General features: G+C 38.3%; 1 protein-coding gene across 2 annotated transcripts; it reads right to left on the bottom strand.

Moving 5' to 3' along the window:
• Positions 1-2533: 2533 nt before the first annotated feature.
• LOC104901904 (heptahelical transmembrane protein 4) lies at positions 2534-7868 on the bottom strand. Of its 2 annotated transcripts, XM_010689533.3 has the most exons (4): positions 7652-7868; positions 6166-6413; positions 4161-4485; positions 2534-3305 (listed from the first exon to the last, which is right to left on the bottom strand). In XM_010689533.3, exons 2-4 carry the CDS (start codon positions 6411-6413, stop codon positions 2652-2654), a joined length of 1227 nt encoding a protein of 408 aa, XP_010687835.2. In that variant the 5' UTR covers positions 7652-7868; the 3' UTR covers positions 2534-2651. The 2 variants fall into 2 exon arrangements, with proteins under 2 accessions (XP_010687835.2, XP_010687843.2); XM_010689541.4 differs by lacking the exon at positions 7652-7868 and having other exon boundaries at positions 4161-4438; positions 6166-6338.
• Positions 7869-20955: the final 13087 nt, after the last annotated feature.

Here is a 20955-nt window from a genome sequence, read left to right as displayed (position 1 = left end):
CTTTTTCCAATTTTTTAAACTTGTATATCTCAAAAAATATATTTTAGAAAAAAATAAAAAATATACCAATATTCATATATTTTATTCTCTACAAATAGACATCCATCTTGATATAATTTCATCATATTTTTATTTTACTCTTCTCTATCTCTTATTTAGATATGAAAAAAAAAAAATACGAACATTATCTGTTTATACACAAACACTATTGTGAGTTGCATAAACACTAGTTATAGTTACACGAACACTAGTTCTAATAACATGAACACTGTATATTAACATCGGAATCTTCTGACAGTGTCCAATTAAAAAAATACGAACACTATCTGTTTATACATAAACACTATTTTTAGTTGCATAAACACTAGTTATAGTTACACGAACACAAGTTGTAGTAGCATGAACATCATATATTAGCATCGAAATTTTCTGACAGTGCCCAATTTTCGAGATTACTTTTTTGTTTGACTGATAACTTTTTTTCATGTATATTGACAATTTTACCCCTGCTAGATGTTTATAAACATCTAGCAGTTAGAGGTTTTCTCATTTCTCATAGTCACTTTATCATTCTTGTTCAATCACATATATATATCTCTGACATGACATTCAAGACTTCACCAATTACAGGCTTTTTGCTTTAACAAATAAGATGCTAATCATTATAAGTGGTGAGAAATCTTTTGAAGTAGAGAAAAGCTACACATCTAAATATCTAATTATCATAAATTTATTAGCCTTGAGTAATTTTTTTTGAAGTAGCTAGAGCCTTCCTCTTGTAGTGAGAGATAATATTGAGAGATAATATTTACACATCTAGTATATAGAATGATACTCCATTGACTCATACTTTATAAGTACATCTAAAATTATTTAGGGATATCATATTCACCCGAACTTATCTTATTAATCTTAATTGAACCTAATCAACTTTGATTTTTCCTTATGTTCACACCTGATTAGACCTGATCAATTCTGATTGAATCTAATCGAACTTAAAACTTATTCTTCTTAAATTATACTTCTATAGGTTAAAACTTTTGAAATTTAGAAAAAGGGTGAAGCTTAAGAACAATAGCAACAAGACAAGGATTAGGAGTAGGACAATGTGTGATTATGTTACTATCAAACCACACGTGGTGTGGTAGGTGTGAAACAATTTAACATTAAACTTCAGCCGACCATGTTGTACGTAGGCAAGTCATATGATGCTACGAGTAATTCACTCGTCTTGCTGGCTCTCTTTATTTGCCCTACTAGCTAGCCTGGATAAAGTTCATTCACACTTCCAATAAAAAAATAATAATTCACCAAGCATTAACTAATAGTACTATACACCAAAAAGATAGAAGTAATTAGTAGTACAATGCACCAGTACGGTTCAATTACATCCAAGCTGAGACTAATGGCTAAGTTAGCTACACCTAATCTCTAACAAGAATTGCTAATTTTGTACGATATTTGTTCAAATCATGTTTATTGGTGTATTAGTTATTACTTATTGGTCTTTTATTTACTCACTTTTTAGTAGTAGTTGGATGTGAGTTTTTTTTGGTATGTGTTCATCAAACAATCGAATTTTCAAGTTTTATATGAAGTGTACCAAAATCTGGAATTATGATGAAATGAGTAAAGTAACACTTGATATAATTTTTAATATCTAGGCTAGCTTTTAAAAGCCAAATTCAGAAAGAGCAAGGAATTTGTGTATCTAATTTTGACTTTATTTGATTTAAGGTTATGTGAAATTCACTCCACATCAACGGAAGATGATATATTTGATAGTGGCCTCTCGCTATGCAGTGAGCTTAGCATAAGAAGCTCCCTCATTGCCTCAAGCCATTGAGCATAGTCCGCGGCTGCGACCATTATGGCCTCTCGCTATGCAGTGAGCTTAGCATAAGAAGCTGCCTCAATGCCTCGAGCCATTGAGCATAGTCCGCGGCTGCGACCATTGTATTCATGGCCTCCAACACCTTGGTGCATTATTTTGCCAATTAAATCTGTACCCCACGTAGAATATGCCATGGTGAGTTATAGCTCTATAATTCTGATGGTGGTAGGTGCTATAGATTAGCATATGTTTGAAAGTTGGGGTAAGTTGTGATGTAATGCGGTTATGGTCCATTATTTTTTCCATATAGTTCCAACATGCTATTTCAAGACTTGTGCTAGGGGGGATGTTAGTTTTTTTCGAGTACTTCCTTTCAACTTAGTGGTCCATCATATTGCTTCATGATGACTTAACATTGGGCCTAGTTGAGTCCAAGTTTTTCCGGATTTTCAGAGACAGTCGCACTCGTCAATGGATACCGTCATTGTCATCGTTTGCGATATGTTGGCTTACCTGAGTTTACCTCATTGTCATTTTTGTTTCAGTGATCTAAGTAATTCCAAGTGTTTTCACCGTTGTTCGTTTGTTCTTTATATTGCTATTGTAGAAGAGGATATATAACTTCTCACCTAGCTTCAGTTTAAAGTGTAACTGTTTAATTGACAGCACAGGATTTTATCAGAGAATAACCGCGGCGAGTAATGCAAAAAAGAAAAGTAGGAAGAGCAGCAAGTTCAGTAGGAAATTGAACTTGCTTCTTATAGTGTACACTTTCTAGGTGATTTACAATCAGTGTATGCCTTAAATTATAGATTTATCAACAACCATGAAGATCTCTCCAATTAAGATAAACGAGTCCAGTATGATAATGTGTGTAAGCTCCAGCAACCACCAGAATATGAAAAAGCTGATGACTATGACCTGCTATATCAAACTTCCCCGGCCTCCATCGCTCAGGTATCCTTTTAGCATAAATGAAAGCTCCAAGGCCATACAATGAACCCATCAAAATCTCATAACCAGTGGTCTGCAGTGCTTCAGGCTGGTGCCAGTACAATATCAGCTTGTGTAAGATGGGAGCAGCACCAGAGAAGCCCATGCCAAAGAACAAGGACGCACGAATGCTCCTGTATTCTGGTTTCTGGAAGACGGGGAATAGAGAGAAAACAATGGTTGCAATCCCCAATATTGTTATGAAGGATAAGTAGAGGTAGCAGAAAAATGGGTTGCACATAAACGAGTAATAAACCGGAGGGTAAAATGAGGTTGCAATGAGGGCTGCAATACCAGCATAGTCAAGCCTAAGCATAATATAAGAAAGGCGTTCTGAGTGGCAGCAAAGCAAATGGCAAGCGCTGCTGGCAAGCAAGCAGAACATGGCTCCACCCAAGAAGGCATAGAAGGGCCATCTTGTGATTGGGTGGAATGACATGGGTGCAATTGTGTTGAGTAAACTGTCTTTCATGCTCCACTGCAGTAGCAAAAAGATGATGGTCAGACATACAAGAGACTATAAACTAATGCGCCAAAAAACAGGTAGAAAAATGGTTGTGACAAGAAAAAGATACAGAATACATAATCTGTGGTGTACAAGGGCAGATATGGATGATGAAAACACATGTATTCCTTGGAATAATGTGATCAAACGACATAAATCCATCCCACTATAGTCCTGAACAGAGATGTGTTTAAACTTTAACCTCCATCTCAATTTGCCACCAAAAACACAGGCAGATACATGGTATATACAGGGTACTCCACAATGCTTAGGACTTGAAAGGCTGAAGACTTTTTGGAGAACAAAGGGGCTCTCTAGACGATCTTCAAGAAACTGTTTAGAGCAAGAGTATCAATAATAAGAAATAAAAAAAAACCGCCCTTTGACTTCCCCACCTTTGCTTTTCTGCTTCCATAAATCCTCTATCTTAGTACCCAGCATATAGAGTTGTTATCAACCCTAATGGTTCTAGCATGCTCACTCTTGTTTCAAAGTAATCCATATTAAAGCTTGGTCATTTTTATCCTTTCCACGTGATATCATTGATTACTTGTGTTTACCTAAATCATCTTTGTCTAACAAAAACAAGCATATAACGATGCCAGAAGAACATAATATTAGTAGAAGCAGCAACTTTTTGACCTAAAAATTCTCATTCCCGGAATGCAAATCTTAAAAAAATGAGCAACTTTTTGACCAGAAAATTCTCATTCCCGAAATGCAGATCTTAAAAATTGATCATTTTGAGAGGGTGATTGCAATAAAATTGAAAGAGCTTAAGCAACTTCAACAAATGACCCTGAGGTATAACAAAGAGCAAAATATTACCAATAAATAATCACGAGTCTGATTCAGATGGGAGAAACTCTCAGGTAAGCACTTTGCCAGATTTTCTATAATGTGCCACCCAGAAACTGATGACAGCGCATTGATGTAAGGAAGAGATGCCCTCAATTCACCCTTTAGAGTACTAAAGTTAGGAATGCTAGACAAGGACGGAACACATTTCACAAGCTTGGAGTGAACATCGTGCAAGCCAGCTTTCTTGAGCATCTCAGCGAAGTGTTGCAAAGGGTAGTAATCCCCGACATCCGGGACTTTAGTGGCTGTGTATATGGTCAGGGTCAGGAAAAGAAAGAATCCAATCAGATGCCTGAAATGCAAATTAGTTCTGTTGTAAGAAAAACTAGGTGCCACAGATCACCCCTCCCCCCCCCCCCCCCCTCCACAGGCAAAAAAATAAAGGCCCAAAATATGCATGGGGCAGAAAGTAATAATATGTTCTTTTAATTGTTCAACACAAAAGAAAATTATACAAATAAAAGAGTAAAAAGGAATTACAAGGTAAGGTACGTTCAAGAATCAGTGTCCTGCAGCATATGGTAATTAAATGTAATCAGACTTTTCCATTTAACTTGACAAATATGAAGACATGAAAAAATACGTACACATCACACTAAGGCAAAAAGCTTCAGTTGATACGTGAAGCCCCCATTTCATGCACCTTAGTTATAAGATATCAGGTAAGGAACCAAACCTATAGGTTTGAAATGTAGAGACTAATAACTGAAAATATTCCATTGTTGTTAGGAAAGCCTCCCCCCCCCCCCTGGCTTTAAGCTCTCTCCTTCTCATCGTTTCCTCCCTATATTCCTCATCCCCTTCTCCACAGTGCCATCCTACCTCTTCCACCATCTTCTCTTCTCCTACTCGAGTTAAGTGTGATGAACTGGAATTTCAGATTAAAGATAATAATTCATTGATAAATAATCTGGAATTTCACCAGAAACTGTAAGATTGATTGCCAAGTTTTCGAGTGGACTTGACACACTCCCAAAGCAAAATAATAACTCTACAATATTTTCTTCAAACCTCTTCCTCTCACTAATATCTTCTATTTATATAGCTGACTTACTTTCTCTTCAAGCTTACCTAATTATATTTTATTCCCCATATCACCCCTCCCAACGCATACTATTATGCTCTACTCTTTCTTCTCCATGACATGGTCTAAATCAAAAGAGATCCATGTAGATTGAAGTTACAGACCCCTTCCCCCAAGTCTGTTATGAACTTATGATGAAGGGGAGAGATTGTACAGAGTGGTGGTTGTGGGAGGCAGATTGTTCTTTTGGTAATTTGGTTGTTATTGCAGGGAGATATTCGTGGAAGTAGCAGGAGGAAAAGCATTCAAGTGATGATGGACAAGGAAGGGGGAACACGTTGGAGGGGTGATGGTAAAAGGAAGGTGCCAAAGGGAAGAGAGATGATTAAGGTGGTAAGTATGGTGGCTATTAGACAACGGGTGCAGAGGCCAGAGGAAAGGGAGAGAAATTGTCCACTAGTAAACAAGTCCTTTGTATTTTCTTTTCCCCCATTTCATAGAAGGGAGGGGGGATATCTTGGGAGGGTGAGCCTCTCAAGACATCAAATTTGTTAATTCCTATAACTGAACATCATGTTAGGGTTGGATGTTTTCTTATGTATACCATAACACAACTCCAACCCAAAAAACCATGAAAAGTCAAATCGATTAACGACTTCAAAGTCAAAGACAACTATTGTTCTATATTTCCAAGCACCTTGTGATTCTCAGGATCCCATAAAATATGAACTCGCATCTTTAGAATGGTAGGGAAAACAGAAACACCAAAACTGAAAAGAGGCAAGCAGAGGGTAAACAGATCAAACATATCCATAAACCAAATAGTACTGTACATTAATGCAAGTAGAACACACCCACCCCCCACCCCCATCCCCCCAAAAAAAAACGAAGACAAAGAGAATGTAACCAAAAAAGAACAATATTGATGAAAAAGCATAGAATCCTTACGTCCAAACATTAAGAGTCTCATTATGGATCGTGAAGATGCTCAATAACAACTGTTTCAATGGCCATTCACACCGATAATGACCCAAAATGTACTCATTGTCTCTAAGATATGCAGGCAAGGAATGGTACTCTGTAAGCTGATATCTAACTTTCCTCCATAACTTTTTTCCCTTCTTCTCCCTTAAGGAGATTTTCTCCTCATCTTCATAGTCAGATTGTTTGTTGAGTATTTGTGATGAAGAAACCATCTGTTCGCAAAGATGCAGCAAGAAATCAAACAATTTCCAAAATTGACAGCTAAAATGCTGGAGTCAGTTTCAAAGTATTAAGAGAAAGGCCTCTAAAATGCATGCATTGTGCTGATGAATACATCTTAGTGAAAAGTCAAGAAATTCTTAGATATATTGCATTTGGAAGCTCTTGAGATCGTAAACAATTTTATTCAAAATTGAAGGTTAAAAAATACTGCCAACCTAGGTTTTCTCATTCACCCAAAGGGCAGCCATGCAGCTCAAAGGATCCATATACTCTTTTAACTTAAATAGTTTTGTAATACACCAGTCTACAAGTGATATATCGCGTCAAAATGTTCAGACTACAATGCTAAATGTAAGACAGAAACAAACAACAGATGGAAAATATGATTATATCTGAAGAATGTTTGCTTTTAGATCTGTTTCAGTGCTTATCAAATAAAAATAGAAGGTTGAGGTCGAAACAAGGGATCAACCTGTAGACATGTTGCGCTGAACCTGCCGAACTAGTCCATAGATAATACCTAGAAAGATCAACCCCCCCCCCCCCCAACACCTTCCTCCCATCTTCAAACATACCAATCATAATTATGAACAAGTAATGTTTGATCTGCAAATTCACAATGCTTAAAACTTCCATTAATAGCATCTACATCGCCGCACAAACGAGTGCTAGCAAAACAAGTAATGCTTAACAATACTCGTCCTGAGAAATTAAATCATACCTTGTGTAGTTGTGTGACTTTTCAATTAAAAACTCAACATCCGTTCAACTAAACCCCTAAATCTGTGTCTTTTATTTTTAATTTCTGAGCTTACTAATATAAAATTTAAGATAACCTAAAGATTAATTTTGAATTTTACTCATACATGTGTAAGCTACAAATTCTAATCTCTAATCTTATTTTTAAATTACTCCTATACAAACCTCAAAGTTTTTAGAAAATCCTTTTTCTCTCACATTTGCTATAAATTCCGACAAGGTAATTTAATGCTGGAAATTCGAAATTGTTTGTTATAATTCGTCAAATTTTTAGGTTGTGCATTAAAAATAGATAGATGAACTTGCAAAATTATCTTCAATAGTGAAAAAAATTGTTAGAATTTAGACGATTAGTAGCTTCACATTTCAATTGTTGATAAATAGATTCAATGATCATATACTAAACATTAATTACAAATTGCAACTAAAACCTTGAAGCAAATAGACAAGAACAAATAAATAAAAATACCTTGAAATTGAATTGATGATAAATCGGGGATGATGAAGCGATTAAGAAATAATATCTGAAATCGATGCAATGAAGAAAATAAGATATGAATTTTGAAGATTTGCAAAGGAATTTTAGCAAAGTTGTGAACAAATGTTAGCGACGGTGTCAACAAATGGCCAAAATTTACATCTGTGAAGCTTTGAGCCAGGGCTTTTGTGCCATGCAATCCAAAAACGGAACAAAAGAGAGATATTTTTGAACTGTTCACATCATCTTTTTTTAGTACTACCTCTGTTTTTTTAGTTGCAATATTTGCTTTTTCACATTTGCCGAGACGATTCTTTGAACACTAATATCTCATATTGAGTGTAAGTAAAAATTATAAAAATTTGATATTTGGAGTTGTCGCATTGAGACAAATCTAACAAGACCCCACTTGACTATGTTTTTTCTTATGTAATAATGCGAGATAGTTCATCAAAGTTGGTTGATGAATAATGCCACAAACCAAATGTTGCAACTAAAAAAAATACAGAGGTAGTATAAACTACTACATATAAATAAAGAAAATGGAAGAAGTGAGAGAGAAAACGCTCTCTAGCGAAGAAAATGACCTTCTCAAAGGTCCAATAAAAAATTCAAAAGAGTGGAAGGCGAAAGTCAGAACACTAGTCCCGAGATTTCTATGGTTCCAAATTCATGCAGTATTGGAGGCAATTTGGATCAAAAAGTTTCCTACAGTCAAGCCGCAAAAGGTTTTGGTGGTTCCCGAAATCCTTTATATGAAGGGGGGGAGGAGGAGGATGATTTGGCTTCGGATGATGATCAGGGGTATGATGAGGGTGTGGGAGATGACTCTTGCCCCATCATTAAGCTAACCAGGGAAGAGAAGAAGCGAATCAGAGTTCCTTGGAAGAATTCTCTCATTATAAAGTTGTTTGATAAAAAAATGGGTTATGAAGTTCTCATGAGGCGACTAAAAGCAAAATGGAGTTTAAAGGGGGAGATTGCGTTAACGGACGTAGGGCATGCTTATTACGTAGTTCGATTTAGCAATATGGATGATTATGATTTTGTAATGACTCAGGGACCGTGGATGATTGGGGAGAGTTATCTCACGATTAGAAGATGGGTTCCAAATTTCATAGCAGATGAAGCTCCTATTAAAACCCTTACTGCCTGGGTTCGGATTCCTCATCTTTCAGTTGAGTATTTCGATAAACAAATACTCCACAAGATAGGATCCAAAATAGGTAAAGTCATTAAAATTGATAGGAATACTGAGTCAATGGATCGAGGGCAATATGTGCGATTTTGCATTGAAGTGGACCTATCCAAACCTTTGTTGTCAAAATTTGTGTTGAATAAGAGGACTTGGATCATTCAATACGAAGGTTTGAAGATGATCTGTTTCAAATGCGGTCGTTTGGGACATAAAGAGGATGATTGCCCCCAGTTTCGAGAAAAGGAATCTAGCATGGTTGCTGACGGGGTTGAAGGTCCTAAGAAAAAGAATGCGGGGGGTAGTAACCATAGTGGCACTTATGGTGCTTGGATGATGGTTCAGAAGTCAGGAAGAAAATATGTCCCAAAGATTAATTCTTCGAGTAATAATAATAATAATCAGACTTCTCAGCGTCCTCAGATGGGACTTGCTGGGGGCACGTCAAAAATACCCCCGGGAGGAGAAAATTCAAAAGATCACCAGGTGGTTGAGACTGGAGGGGGATCGAGGTTCGAGGTTCTCCAGGAGGAGGATGACGTCCAAATGGCAGGGGTAGAACTTGACCCGATAGATAACCCAGACCCGGAACCAAAGAGGGACAAGCGGAGAATCCAATTAATCGCGGAAAGGGGGCGGACGGTTATTGTGGAAGCGAAACAGGTGCGTCAGCCAGAGGAAACTAGTAGAATATCTACTAAGATGGTGGAGAATAATGGGGAAAGAGCTAAATTAAAGGAACAATCTGCTATGGATATGGAAAAGGAGAGGATAGAGATGCAGATGGGTATAATTAAGGAAGGAGTTACACTGAATAAAAATATTCCGGTATTAAAGGATTCTCAAATCCCGCGTATTCAGCATAGATTACCATTCAAGGGAGATCGCTTACCCCTCTCGTCGAATAGTAAACTGGCTACCCTTCGAGGCCAAAAATTCGAAAAGGAAGTACTAAAAAAGTTTCGCGACCTCTCTCTAGAGGTAAGGAAAACTCTGAGTTTTACCCTACAGTGGAGCTAGCGGCTCTTAGCCAATCAAGCCAATTAAAGCTTCATCATGAATCCAGCGGCAATCCCAATCACGCTGGTTTCCAGAATTCCCCCTCCACTGGAATTCTTTGTAGAGAACCCGATGGAGGGCCCCTCTCAAGTGGAAGTTCACCCGATAGCCAATCGGGCGAAGTTGGAGATCAACTCTTATCTCCCCCAGGAGGATGCGAATCCTTTGCTACTGATAGAAGCAGGAATTCCCATGGTGACGGATGGTCCAATGAGAGCATTGAGGGAGTTATTCATGTCTCGAATGACGTCGGTTCCTCTGCTTGAGTATGATAGGTACCCTCTCTTTTCAACGTTTAATATGTCAATTAAAATCCTAATTTGGAATGTTCAGGGGGCTGGCAATAAGGTGCCGATTATTAAAGAGTTGGTTAGAATCAACAAACCTTCTGTGTTAGTACTTGTGGAAACACACCTAAGTGGGAACCAAGCTCAGTCGATCTGTGATAGAATTGGCTTTAGGGGCCAACAACGTGTCGAAGCTCAGGGTTTTTCGGGAGGTATTTGGTTACTTTGGGACACTAATTTGGTGACTATCTCTTCATATGGTTCTCATTCCCAGCATATTACTGTTGAAATAAAAAAGGTAGGGGAGGACCCGTGGATGTTTTCGGCCATTTATGCGAGTCCGGATTCGAGTCTAAGAAAAGAGCTTTGGAGGGAGTTGGAGCTCATTAAGGCGAACTATTCCGGCCCATGGTTATTGGCTGGTGATTTTAACGAAACGATGACCATGCAGGAATGAAATGGAGTGGAGAGTTCGGAGATGGCGCGTAGGTGTCGTGAGTTCTCCAATTGGGTTAACGATAATGAGTTAATTGATTTAGGGTGCTCGGGGCCCGAACACACATGGTTTCGGGGTAACTCAGCCGAGACTTTCAAATCCGCTCGGTTGGATAGGGGGCTAGCTAATGAGGAGTGGTGCCTGCGGTTTGAAGAAGGTGCTGTTCGAAACTTGCCTAAGGCTGCGTCGGGTCATTGCCCGATTCTTGTGAGCACGACTGGATTTGCTCCCATTCCTGCCACATTAAGACCGTTCAGGTTTCAAGCAGCATGGATGAACAATGCTAAATTCCATGAATTCGTCTATGAAAATTGGAAGAAAACTGCTCCTATTGTTCCTTTTCTGAGGGAATTTGCGTCGAAACTGCAAAAGTGGAATAGAGAGGAATTTTTTAATATCTTTCGCAAAAAATCGGAACTGTGGGCTCGTTTGGGAGGAATCCAATCCATTTTGGCTTCGGGGAGGCAATCACATTTAATAAAACTTGAAGCCAAACTGCGTAGAGAAATGGATGAAGTTTTGAATGCGGAGGAAATGTTATGGTTTCAAAAGTCTCGTATGGATGCAATTAAAGATGGAGATAGAAACACCAAGTATTTCCATCTTTCGACATTAATCCGAAGAAGGAGAAATAGAATTGATTCTTTGATTGATTACACTGGCAACTGGGTTCATGATAAAGATTCAGTTCAAAATTTGGTGGTAGACTACTGGAGTAGTCTATTTCAGGAAGAGGAAAATTCTGCTAGAGGCGGCTCATTGTTGTGGGGTTGCTTCCCAGATATCTCGGTTGAGGATCGCGAAAGATTAGCTCGACCTTTTGCTTCTTGTGAGATCTTGGCGGCTTTAAAGGACATGCAACCGTTCAAGGCCCCCGGCCCAGATGGGTTTCAACCCGTGTTTTATCAAAGGTTTTGGGAAGTTGTTCAACCAAATGTTTCCTGCCTTGTGAAAGATGTTTTGGAAGGTCGTGACTTTCCAGAAGGGTTGAATGACGCCTTCTTAGTGTTGATTCCAAAGGTGGATGTCCCTCAAAAAGCTCACCAATTTCGTCCGATTGGGTTGTGCAACATTGTATACAAGCTAGTCACGAAAGTCATTGTGAATAGATTAAAGCCTATTCTACCATCTTTGATATCTCCAACGCAGTGTAGTTTTGTCCCTAAACGACAGATTACGGACAACATCATTATTGTTCAAGAAATGATACACTCAATGAGATTCAAGCAAGGTCGAGTTGGATCCATGGCGATCAAGATAGATTTCGAGAAAGCTTATGACAGGTTGAGATGGTCATTTCTTCGTGAGTCCCTATTGGAATTGTCGCTACCACAATTGATGGTGGATGTTGTAATGACATGTGTTACGTCTGCTAAGTTATGGATATTGTGGAATGGAGAACCGCTTGAGGCCTTCCAACCGTCGAGAGGGATTCGACAAGGGGATCCACTATCCCCTTACTTGTACGTAATATGCATGGAGAGGTTAGCCCACTTGATTGAAAGGGAAGTCCAACTAGGGACTTGGAAAACCGCCCGTGCAAGTAGGAATGGCCCTCTGATTTCCCATCTTGCATTTGCGGATGATCTTATACTTTTTGGTGAAGCCTCAGTGGGTCAAGCTGAAGTCTTAATGCACTGCCTAAATGAGTTTTGCAAAGCGTCGGGTAGCAAGGTGAGTTTGTCGAAGTCCCGGGTTTTCTTTTCTAGAAACACGGATGTGGTGGTGCGTGAGGAGGTGTGCGAAAAGCTCGGCATGGAAGAGACGGAAGACCTGGGTCAATATCTGGGGGTGCCCATCATTAATGGGAGAAGCTCGAAACGAGAATATCAGTATCTCGTAGACAAAGTGAATGGGAAGTTGGCTAGTTGGCGGATGAAGACCCTTTCGCTAGCTGGAAGAGCCACGCTAGTGCAGTCTACATTGAGCACGATTCCATTTTACACGATGCAAACAACTAAAATTCCCAGGGCCACATGTGATGAGCTTGATAGAAAGGCGCGGAATTTTTTGTGGGGCTCTAAGGAGGGGGAACGAAAAGTTCATATGGTTTCATGGAACCAATTAACCAAAGCTAAGAAAGAGGGTGGGCTGGGATTTCGTGATATGCGTCAAGCCAATTCTGCTTTTCTTGCAAAACTCGGGTGGCGACTGTTAGCTGAACCAAGTTCTCTTTGGTCCCGAGTGGTAAGAGCGAAATATTGCGATAATCGGTGTGATCTCGATATGTTTAAAGATAAACAAAACGCTTCGAATGTTTGGCGGGGGATAATGAGCAGTGTAGATATAGTTCGCAAAGGGGTAAACATGGCTGTAGGGAATGGCCACAAGACTTTCTTCTGGCACCATCGATGGGTTATTGATAAACCATTGATAGATGTGGCCATTGCGGAGCCCCCACTTATGCTGCAGGACGCGACAGTTAGGGAAATGTGGGATAGAAATTCTGGGTGGAAATGGGAGATTTTTGCTAACTTCCTTCCAACGGAGGTACTGGGGAAAATTGCGTCACATGAATTGGTTGAGGATGAGGAGGTTGCGGATGAAATATTCTGGAACGGGGCCCCCTCAGGAGGCTTTACCTTGGCTTCGGCTCTGAAAATAATTCGAAATGACTTAGAAGCGGATGTGGATGAGGTTAGAGGATGGAAATGTATGTGGAGAGTAGAAGTCCCACAAAGAGTGAGATTTTTTCTATGGTTGGCGAGTCAAGACAGACTCATGACTAATAGTAATCGGTTCATTCGCAAGATGACCGATGACCCTAGATGTCTTGTGTGCGGAGAAGTGGAGGAAAACACCATACATATATTACGAGATTGTCCTGCCGCAAGTAGAGTATGGAAGTTATTAAAGGTTGATACTGTTGATCTGGGTTGGAATATACCTCTGCGGGAATTGTTGCTGGGGAACATAGAACACAGAAATTTGAAGAATGAAGAAGGTTGGGCGCAGATTTTTAGCGTAGCATGTTGGTGGCTTTGGAGGTGGCGAAACGAACGATGCTTCAATGTGGACCCACGTATTCCAGTAGATCAAGTATCTTTTATTTTTGCTCGTCTTAAGCAGATTCGGGAGGCTTACGAGCAAGGTCCTAAATGTGCTGAGGGTCATAGGAGTATGCGACAAGAAGTTCTTATTAGATGGAAATACCCTGGGATGGGGTGGGTGAAGCTTAATACGGATGGTGCGTCGAAGGGTAACCCCGGAAAAGCAGGAGCAGGTGGCTTAATTCGAGGCCACAGGGGGGAATTATTTGAGGTGTTTGCTGCCAATTGCGGGGAGTGCTCGAGTACACGAGCGGAGTTACTTGCGGTAATGAGAGGGTTAATAGTGGCTTGGAATGGGGGTCATAGGAAGGTGGTGGTTTCGGTGGATTCCGAGGTTGTACGCAAGTTGTTAGAAGGTGATCCCCCTTCTAATTCTCCATATATTCATATCATCAGGAAATGCAATGCTCTTATTCTGAATCATGAGTAGATGGTTAGGATAGAACATTGCTATCGTGAAGCTAATAGAGCTGCGGATTGGCTTGCGAATTTCGGGGTGGAATTGGTTACTAAGTTTGTGTTGCTGGAGGCGGTCCCATCGGATCTTCGAAGCATTTTGTTGGAGGATCTGGGTGGCGTAGCGTGGCCGAGGATGGTGCATGTGCAGCGTAAGGTTGCTGGGGAGGAGTAGTTAGTCTTTTGGTTGTTTGAATAAAGCTAGGCTGAAGGTTGTTTGATCTGTAGCTTTGGCCTTCGTTTGTTGTTTTTCTTTTTTTGTTTTTCCTTTTTTGTTTGGTTTGGTTTTTTTTCTTGTTCTTCTTTTGGTTTCTTTGTGTTTCGTTCTTGGGTTTGTAGCCCCCTTTGCACACCAAAAAAAAAAAACTACTACATATAAAAGTTATAAAATAGAGAGATATTTGAATGTCACAACGTCGTACAATGGTGAACCTGCTTCCCAAATCATACAACTACATCGTTTTGATGTAAATCATTTATTATTTCGGAAAAAACTTTGTCTACCCACTATTAATAAGATTTGTTGAGGGTTGTAAATTTGTAATAATATAATCCAACTCAACATAATAATTATATTTTTAATACTTTATAGTAATGGGTTGTTTACCCGGCGTGTGTAGGTATAGCAATGTCTTGTTATTTCGTTGAAACCCGAAAAGTGAAGAGCCCTAGCCCCTAGCCACGTGGGAAATTGACTAGTGTAGTGTGTAGCCATGTAAAACTAGCCTATAGGGAGTATGTGTACGTTTGCAAGATTAGGGAGGTGAATATGACAACAAATTTTAAGGAACGCGATAGAAATAATCCTTAGAATTATGATGCAAATTCTAATGTGCTTTCATATGCATTTAAAACTATGTGTTGTCAAGTATATTTTTATGCATATTTGTCGAATATTTTGCTTCAATGAGCAAAATGTGAAATGTGAAAAAATAAAATGTGCAAAATATGTGAAAGGAAGCACGTAATTTTAGGTGTTTCAGGTGTTTCTAGCAACACTATGAAGACTTTGGGACAACATAAGGATTAACAGAATAAAGGTTCTTCATATAGTTCCATGGATGATATTAAAATACATTCATCTTGTACCAAATGTACACGAGGATGAGTGTACATATCTAGTCATGAGCCCAAATTTGCTCAAAATTAGCCTATACTTGTTTTGAGCCAACAATCTATCCATTACATCATATTAAAACAAAAAAAAAAGACACTTGTGAAAAAAATTGCCAAAAAAATATTCTAATTGATTTTTTTAATAAAATAAATTTTAGATTCGATACGTTACCATATCTTACAATATATGATCGATACTGTATTATTTAAGATATGATGTTTTGAGGAAAAAAAAAAGTAAAAAGTACAAATGCACAACTTTCATATATATTACTATTTTTATTTAATGCTCATCTGTATCACAAAAAAATAGTTGATTTTTTATAGGATTTAGAGCATGGTTCGTGAAAAATGCTAGTTACATACTTCCTCCGTTTCTAAATAAGTGCAACATTTCTTGTTTTCACGTTTGCCAATGCATTATTTTAACCTTTAATATCTTCAATTATCAATAAGTAAAAATTATAAAAAGTTCATATTATAAAAATTCACATTCAGATGAATCTAACAAGATCCCACATGACTATGTTTTTCCTAAAATGTAAATCACCAAAGCTAATTAAAGCTTAAACTGTGAATAGTAAACACTATTCAAATGTTGCACTTATTTAGAAACGGAGGAAGTATAATATAAATAGCCATATAGGCATGTTAACATCCTAAAAAGGCAATTACGTTAAAAGAATATTATTAGTATAAATCTAGTTAAAGGTGAGATTTTATTTCATTAATCATTTTATAGGCATCATAGGAAGTTGTCTATATTTATTTTATTAGAAGGCTTTAAGTTATAGATCTACATCATGTCAAAATAAAGTTAAGTAACATCAAGAATAATAAGCAAAAGGAATAGGAATGAAAAAACGAGAAAAACGCTTTTATCTATGGAATAGACAGTTACCTAACGTCCTCGATCAGAAGTTAAACCTATGTCATCTTGGATTTAATACAGAACCAAGAACCTTAGAGGCTTAGAAGGTGTTTGATTGACGGGTGTGAAGAAAGGGAAACGTTTTCCAAACTTATGTTTCCCTTACTTGATGTTTGGTTGATGATTTTTTTCCTTTTTCTTTACCCATTTTTCAGTTTAGAATTACCCCCCTTGCCCTTGGATCCATTACCCAGCCCCCCTCCAAGATTTTGGATACCCCCAAATCCTTCTACACCATAACACTACTGACCACCACACCACCACCACCACCACACCACCACCACCACCACCGCGCTGGCCCTACTGATCACCACCACAACCATCTCAGCCGCCGCCGCCACCCTCCACCTGAGTCGTCGATCCCCTGCAACCCACGGAAAACCTCACCCCACCCACCAAAAACATCCCCCAGTCCTTGGAAACACCATCCCAACCACCGAAAACCCCATCCCCACCCCTCGAAAACACCACCCCACCCGCCGAAACACCTCCCCACCCGCTGAAACCTCCCCCACCCGCCGAAACCCCACCACAGCCCTTGAAAACCTCCCCCACCCGCCGAAAATCCCAGCCCAGCCCTCGAAAACCTCCCCCACCCGCCGAAAACCTACTCCAGCCCTCGAAAACACCCCCACCCGCCGAAAATCCTAGCCCAACCCTCGAAAACACCCCCACCCGCCGAAAACCCTAGCCTAGATGCCACTGGTTGCGGGGCGACGCCGATGCCGACGTAAGTGAGAGAAAGAGATGGGGGGAGGGAGGGGGGGAGGGACGTAAAGGGTCAACTTTTATCACTCTTTCTCTTGTCTAACCAAACACATGGGCAAATTGGGGGATTTGGGGTTCCATTCCCTTTCCCCACTTCCAACAAAACGTCCCCTTAGGGCCGATTTACGTGGAAATTCACATAGGAAGCATTGTGTTTATTTGAGAACAATTGGTTAGAGACGGATCAAAGAGCATGAGAAGTATAAGCGATAATTTGTACTTTATGTGCTTCTTTTTAAGTTCAATACTTTTACTTTTGCACTACTAATCATCTCACTTTGACCATATCCTTTTACTAAATATAAAAACAAAAATGATCATATAAAATAAAATGTTGGAATTTATTCAATGAATATTATTATATCAACTTATTATAACTTTTACAAATATATAGAGATATATATTAATGGTCAAAGTAGTGTGTTGGCAAGTATGAAAGTCAAATTATTGCAGTTATTTAGAAACAAAGGTTTGTGTGTGGGTTTGTGTGTGTGTGTGTGTGTGTGTGTGTGTGTGTGTGTGTGTGTTTGTGTACGTGCACGTGTGTGTGTGTGTGCGCGCATGTGTGTGTGTGTGGAGGGGGGGGAGATCGATGAGTACGAGTCCTTATGTGAGAACATATATCTTATGTGAGAATAAATATAGATTGTTGGATTAGGCCAGATTTAACGATCCAGATCGACCGCAGATCATTAGTGGTACGAGCTATTGTAAATAAACTAACTTTCTTATGTAAATTTAAACATGATGTACATAATTTCATAACATAACATTATTTTAGAGCATGTTGTACATTGTTTTCGTATATTATTTGTAACATGTTGTACATTGTTTTTGAACATGACTTATGTTATGTCTTAGAACATGTTATACATTGTCTTCGAATAACTTTCGCCATTGATGAATTCTCAAAACAATATAGTCGTCTTCTTCTTTGCTTAATCTTCGACTGCTCTCTCCTCATCCTCCAACTGATATATAACCTGCTTCTTAGTGGAGCATTAATGGAGAAAATAAAAGTGACAAAAGACCGAATTTTGACACAATTGCAACATATTCAATGTATTAAGAAATTCACTAGCTTACATCTAGTTGATTGTTCATGATTCACAAATACATTTGGAAGGAGATACCAATCTATACAATATATTAAAAGGTATTCATAAGAAAGTTTGTGTATCACGTGGCACTCTCCTCTAAGGCTATAATGCAAATGCTTTATTTTAAAGTAAAACCCTTGATTAAAAAATTAATGTTGTATAAGGTATCGAACACGTGATCTTTGAAATGTAAAAAAGGAAAGCTTAACCATTAATCCACCATAACACCATTGTTTAGTATTTCAAAATAAAATATCATAAGGTCTTATAATTATATCTCACTAAAAGATTTGCACAAGTAGTTCGATACCTAGCCTTTTTATTATAATAACAACTATTATAAACTTTTATTCCAATTCCTTATGAAAAAATTTAAGCTATTGCTTTCATACCCAAAACTTGTAAGGGTTTGTTTTTAAAAAAATCATTCAATTACTTATTATGTCATTACGTCAACTTTTCCGCACTTAACAAAAAGTTACTAAAAGTAACAACCCATGACAGTCAATAGTAATTATATTAAAAGGCACTCCTATCAAAGGAACGGTGCCACTTGACACTCTCCAATGTATGTGTCACGTGACACTATTCTCAAGCTTTTAATACGTCAACTATGTATTCTTCTCCCATCATCTGTGGATGCTACCAAACTTAATCTCTGGCAAGCTTGAATGTCGGCATCAAACTCCCTCCCTATTGTTTAGGGGTGTTCATAAAAAACTGAAATACCGTACCGAAATACCGAAAAACCGGTCTAAATGGGTGGTTACCATACTGACAAAAAAAAAATTTAACGGTACGGTTATCGAAGTGGTAAAATTAACGGTTAAACGGTACGATTATGGTTATGATTTTTGAGTGAACGGTTACCCGAAATACCGAAATATTTTTTTTCTCTATCTAATTGTTGTGAAACATTTTCAAACAATTACATTAATTCGGATATTTGTTGCTAAGTTACAACAATTAGAGGAAGTATGTTATTATATGGAAACTCTAGTGCTAATATAAACACTATAATTAGGAATGATGTGAATTCTTAGTGTTAGTTATGTTTTCCAATTGATTTATTATCCACTTTATAATACATTTTATATTAGAGTATATATAATATTGAAATATATGCACACAAAAATTGAAAATATATATGTACATTAAGTAAAACATAATAGTATAACTTAAATAACGGTTAATGGTTAACCAAAAAACCGTAATGGAAAAAGGTTAACCGCTTAGGCGGTAACCGGTCTAAACGGTCACGATTCGCAAAAAGAGTGAACCGAAACTTCCGCTTACCGAACCGAAATATTATTTCAGGACGGTTAACCACCCATGAACACCCCTACTATTGTTTGCGGCCACCCAAATACGACCATAAATATAGCCGGATCGTCGTTATCGGTGTTTGGTTATTCATCTTCAAATTGATTATAAATCCGCAAATAAGGTGTTTCAAAATTGTCATCACCTTACTACTACATTTTAGTCTTTTGTTCATCTTCAATTGATCATTTATTCAAGATCTTGGAGTTTTGAAGTTGTCGGTTTATCAATGGATTGTGAATTTTAAAGCTTATGTGAGAAAGAGGGTCTCAAATGGTGAGCTAGAAGAAGACTGAACTTAGATTGAAGCTTTAAAATTGTAGGTTTTGTGAAAGAGGAGAAAGAAAATGATGAATTGATAATACGGGATGGGTTTGTGAATTGAAATGTGTTGAACCCCATATATGTTGTGCACATGTGAGTTGTCCTACATTGGAGAAAGAGGAGAGCAAGTACCATAATATAAGATAGAGGAACTACTCCTACTATTGCCAATTGATTTTAGTACGAAACACGAAACCTCCTTTGGACTTGTATGTGAATCAAACCCTCCTCCTTCGTGTTGGGTTGTCAATGTCCATTTTTAGGCATATCAAATTTATCTTGGTATCAGAGCTCAGGTTGGTGGGCCTTTCATACTAAGCAACAACTGGATAAGGGCCTCTATTGGAAGTTCATTCCCAATGAGGATTATTAATGTGTACCTTACAAGTATCCTCTAATTCTAAGGAAACTCACATGTGAGGGGGAGTGTTGAACCCCATATATGTTGTGCACATGTGAGTTGTCCCATATTGGAGAAAGAGGAGAGGAAGTAGTGTAATATAAGGTAGAGGAACTACCCCTACTATTGCTAATTGATTTTAGCCTTTGGGCTTGTATGTGGACCGAACTTTCCTTCTCCGTGTTGGATTGCCCAAGTCCATCTTTAGTCATATCAAATTTATCTGAATGTAGAAAAGTTGGAGGGGGAGAGGAGAAAGAAGATGCAAAGGTACTGAAGCGAATGTTAGCTGTGCAGCTAAGATGAATTAAGATCTATGTCTTAGATTTGTTCTCACATAAGGGGGGTATACTTACAAGAACCCTCACAGGCTTGAGATCCAGTGAGAATGGGTCCTTGTATAAGAACATATATCATATGTTAGAATAGATATATGATGGATTAGGCCAGATCTAACAATTCAGATTGACCACGTGTCATTAATGGCACAATTGTAAATAAACAAAACTTCTTATGTAAATTAGAACATGTTGTATATTTTTTTTGAAACATGTTATATCGTGTTTTAGAGTATATTGTACATTGTTTAAGAATGTATATTATTTTAGAGCACGATGTACATTGATCTAGAACATGTATGTTATACATTGTTTCATAACAACGTTCGCCATATATGAAATCTTAGTGATTATGAGAGTATTGGAAAAATGGCGAGGAGATGGAATCATCGTGTACAGGAAAGAGAGTTGCTGGAGGGAAACACTTCGTCCACCAAAGAAAAAGAAGATGA

This window comes from Beta vulgaris, chromosome 1 (genome assembly GCF_026745355.1).
Source record: "Beta vulgaris subsp. vulgaris cultivar EL10 chromosome 1, EL10.2, whole genome shotgun sequence".
Lineage (NCBI taxonomy): Eukaryota > Viridiplantae > Streptophyta > Magnoliopsida > Caryophyllales > Amaranthaceae > Beta > Beta vulgaris.
This window is presented reverse-complemented; position numbering and strand designations above follow the sequence as displayed.